General features: G+C 33.4%; 1 protein-coding gene across 1 annotated transcript; it reads left to right on the plus strand.

Annotated features, from left to right (window-relative positions):
• Nucleotides 3,320–4,179, plus strand: LOC108660675. Its single transcript, XM_018114933.1, has 2 exons — nt 3,320–3,573; nt 3,693–4,179. Exons 1-2 carry the CDS (start codon nt 3,320–3,322, stop codon nt 4,177–4,179), a joined length of 741 nt encoding a protein of 246 aa, XP_017970422.1.

Consider the following 4,428-nt stretch of genomic DNA (forward strand, 5'->3'; position numbering starts at 1 on the left):
TCGTTTTCTCTTCATTTCTCTTAGAATAAAAATCAGATCATCATCATTGTACCTCATTGCAGATTCCGCCAAGGGTGGGTATTGTGAAAATTTCATGCTTTCTTGCCCAATTTGATTTTTATACACATTTAACTAACTAAAACTATCAATTTGACTAAAAACCAAAACCTAAAAAATTCAAATTCCTCCCCCTTGAATTTTGTCCAGCCCTTGATGTCACTTTTAGATCTCTCTCCTCAAGCCTGCTAAATGAAAACAAAGGCGTAGGAAAAGTAGAAATCAAGCTAAAGTCGAAAAATCTTACCGTTAGACGCGTAAACGGGCAAAAAACGTGAATTCCCCTTTGAATTTTCTTGTTTCTCTTTGGTTTTTCTTTTTTTCTTCCTTTCCTCTCTTTTTGCTCTCTTGTTCTCCCTTATGGCCGGCCATTACTTAAAATGGGATTTAAATGGGCTGACTTTTCATTAAAATAATATTAAATCATTAAAAAGTGCCATGTGTCACTTTCTCATTGGCCCGTTTTTAAAATTTCATCCATTTGTTTCTAAATTTTCACCATACACTTGTCCCACATATCCATAGCTTAGATAAAATTCTCAGACTTATCCAAAGTCTTGGTGGAGTAATTTTTGAAATTTACACTTTTACCCCCGTAAAGTGAAAAATTACATTTTTGCCCAAAAAACTGAAAAATTGCCCATAAACATATTTTTCATCCCTTATACTCATACTATTCCCCAATTTGTCAAATTTGATCTAAATTCTCTCAAAATCTCAAATTTTGTCCGCAGGTGGCAAAATTATGATTTTGCCCCTGAACATCAAAATTTCCAATTTTACTTCAAATGAACCCTCGAACTCCGAACAATCATTTTTAGTCATTCCTGGACTGTAAGATATTAAATTTCATCCTACGATTCCTATTTGAACTAGTTCGAGGTTAAATCAACTCAAGTGTACCGTTAGGTACAATACTGGGTTTCGTCTATTCTTAGGTGCTTTCCTAGCATAATAACATGCTACTCAGTGCATGTATGTCATGACATATGTTTATAGGGTCGGGTTTTACAGTTCATGATTGAATAGGCTGATTTTAAGCAAGAAATTGGAGCACAAGTGAAAGCAATCCAGCTCACTGTTATGACATGAATTTCAGTTTTAATTAACAAGAAAGTCTTGGAAATTAATTCTGGAAAAATTCCAAAAAAATTATCTTTATTAAAATGTTCAATAAGGATTATTTCTGGAAAATATCATGGTCAAATATGCTGATTTCGAGCAAGAAAATTGGTGCAAATATAAATCTGTCCAGCTCACTATTTTGGCATGAATTTCAGTTTTAATTGACAAGAAACTTTTGAAAATTAAATCTGAAAAATTCCGGAAAAATTATCTTTATTAAAATTTTTAATGAGGATTATTTCTGGAAATTTTCATGGCCAAACAAGCTGATTTAGGCTATTAATTATTGAAAGTTTGAAAACTGTTCAGAGAATAGTTATAGCTTGGAAATCGGTTTTGAATGGCAAGATAATCTTGCAAAATTAATTCTGAAAACTTCTGAATATTATCCTCATTTGAAAGGTTCAATTAAAGGATAAAATTTTGAATTTGAATTAATTTTTGAGCGGCTCGACACTTAACTAAATTAAAGGAATGTCCTTCACATGTGAAACAGCACTCATGACAAAGGTTATGCATGGTGCTGCCACACATGGATGCTGCACCTCCCATTGCCATGGATGCAACCGCTTTATGGAAAGAGGTTGTTTCTTAGAGAAATTGGACACTCAATGATCAGGAAGGATTCTTTCCTTAGCTGATCATGGACTCCTAAATGTTAGGGATACATGCCTAAAATCAAGGAGTTTGAATCCTTGATAAAATCAATCAATTTTTAATTGATTGATAATAAATCTCCAAAGTATTAAGTCTTCCTCATTTGATGAGGACTCCCTAAATTAAGGGATTATGATTTAAATTTATCCACATCTAATTAGATTAGATAATTTTAATTAAAATTGAAAGTCAACTTGAGTAGATGACATCCTAATCCGATTAGGATAGATTTTAATTAAGATAAATTTACTAATAAATTAGGACTTCTAATAATGATTAGAACTCTACAATTGGTGAATGGATAATACAAGATTAAAAGGTGGATAAAGAACTTCCTAAAATATTTAGGACACATGATTTGGATCATGAAACCTTTTAAAATGGTTTATGATAGATACTCAAACTAGGAAGTTTCCTAAATTGGTTTAGGTTTCTAATTAAAGAAGTTTAATTACAAAGAACTTACTAATAGAATTAATTCAAATATGATTTGACCTAGCTAAAGGCCTTGATATGATCAATTCCTTTACTAAGTAATTTTAAAAAAAAATACTAAATCTTTTCAAACTTAAGCACTAAGTGATTTGAACTATGATCCTTAATTGTTAACTGACATTTTTCAAATGAAATGCAAGATCATCATCATATTGAGCATGTATACTTTATATGTTCATAACTAGAGTAGAAGTGTCCATAACCTTCTTAGTATAACAGCATGTGATAGAGTTAATTTTATGCAATATATTAAATGCTATGCATTCTAATCAAATGAGACCTTAATAAAACNCATGTTTACTTTATATGTTCATAACTAGAGTAGAAGTGTCCATAACCTTCTTAGTATAACAGCATGTGATAGAGTTAATTTTATGCAATATATTAAATGCTATGCATTCTAATCAAATGAGACCTTAATAAAACGAAAAGGATAAAATCTCTCGGTAAATATTGAGTCACATACCACGTATGATTAAGTTACCTTCCACCATATAGCAAGATAACCTTGCTGCTTTTTTAATCGGAGGCTTGTTGAGCACACTCAAGGTCACACTTTTACACGAGTATGTTTGAGCTATTGGTGGGTCTTACTCAACTAGTTTCATAAAATTTGGATGCTTAGAAACTTGATTATTATGGAAACTAGAGGCAAAGGCTAGGCGAAACATATATGATATGTTTAGGCAATGTGTTGTCACCTATCTGATCTAAGAGTTGTATAGAGATACAATTGGTAAGCTCAATGACCTACCTAATCTATCTATCATGGTTTGTTGAGCACACTCAAGGCCATGACTATATGAATGGGATCCTAGCCCACTAAGAGAATCTTAATAAAAATCTCTCGAGGTGATATGGAGGGTTATCATCTTGTAGAAAATAGTGGGAGAACTATTTAAAAATTTAAAACCTTGTTTTAAATAGTTTATGTATGATGTTTACTTATTGCTTTATTTTATCTATTTAGGCATAATTTATATACATGGCTAATAATCTGTCATTGCGGAGCATCTTGGATGCAAATAAACTCATTGGCCCAAACTTCCTCGATTGGTTTCGAAACCTCAAGATCGTCTTGAAACAAGAGAAGAAATCCTATGTCCTTGACACTTCTATTCCACCAGTCCTTGCTACTCATGCTAGTGTTGAGGATAAGGAAGCATATCAATGTCATAAAGATGATAATGATCAGGTAGCATGCGTGATGCTAGCCAGTATGACCCCTGAGCTCCAAAAGTAGCATGAACATATGAATGTCCAATCCATGATTCTTCACCTTAGAGAACTATTCGATAAGGAGGGGTGTGCTGAGAGATATGTGATCTCTAAAGAACTATTTTGATGCAAGATGGCAGAAGGCAGTTCTGTAGACCCCATCTGCTGAAGATGATTGGACTTATCAAGAGACTTGGACAATTAGGATTAGCAATGGATCATGAGCTAAGTATAAACTTAGTTCTACAATCTCTTCTTGACAGCTTTAGTCAGTTCATGTTGAACTTCCATATGAATCGATTAAAAGCCACTCTTCCCGAACTTTTGAATATGCTAGACACGGTAAAGAAGTCCATCAGGAAAGATAAGGGATCATTACTTCTTGTTTCTTCTTCTAAGGCTCATACGAAGCAACAGAAGAAGAAAGCCCAAAACGGGAAGAAGGTAAAATCCCAAAATGAGAAAGCCTTGAAGCCTAAGGGAGGTGTCAAAAAGGACAAAGACAAGGACATTTGCCAGCATTGTGGCAAACTTGGGCATTGGAGGAGGAACTACAAGGAGTACCTAGCTACTGTGAACAAGAAAAAAAAGCTTATTGAAGCTTCTGATTCAAGTACCATTTGCTAAATAATTCTACTTTATATATTAAAGGTATATGATACCTCAAAGTTGGTTCTCATATGTTTGACATATTGTAGGGACCAAAGATAAAGATGAGTAGGATCTTGGCTGAGGAGGTGACCATATGGATGGACTACCTAAAGCATTAAATGCTACTTTGGATGGTTACACTCCTATTTATCTTGACATGTTGGATAATTTATTTGGATATTTTTGAAACATTAATTATGTGATTGCCATGGGAATGGCTGGTGA

Source organism: Theobroma cacao, chromosome 2 (genome assembly GCF_000208745.1).
Source record: "Theobroma cacao cultivar B97-61/B2 chromosome 2, Criollo_cocoa_genome_V2, whole genome shotgun sequence".
Classification (NCBI taxonomy): domain Eukaryota; kingdom Viridiplantae; phylum Streptophyta; class Magnoliopsida; order Malvales; family Malvaceae; genus Theobroma; species Theobroma cacao.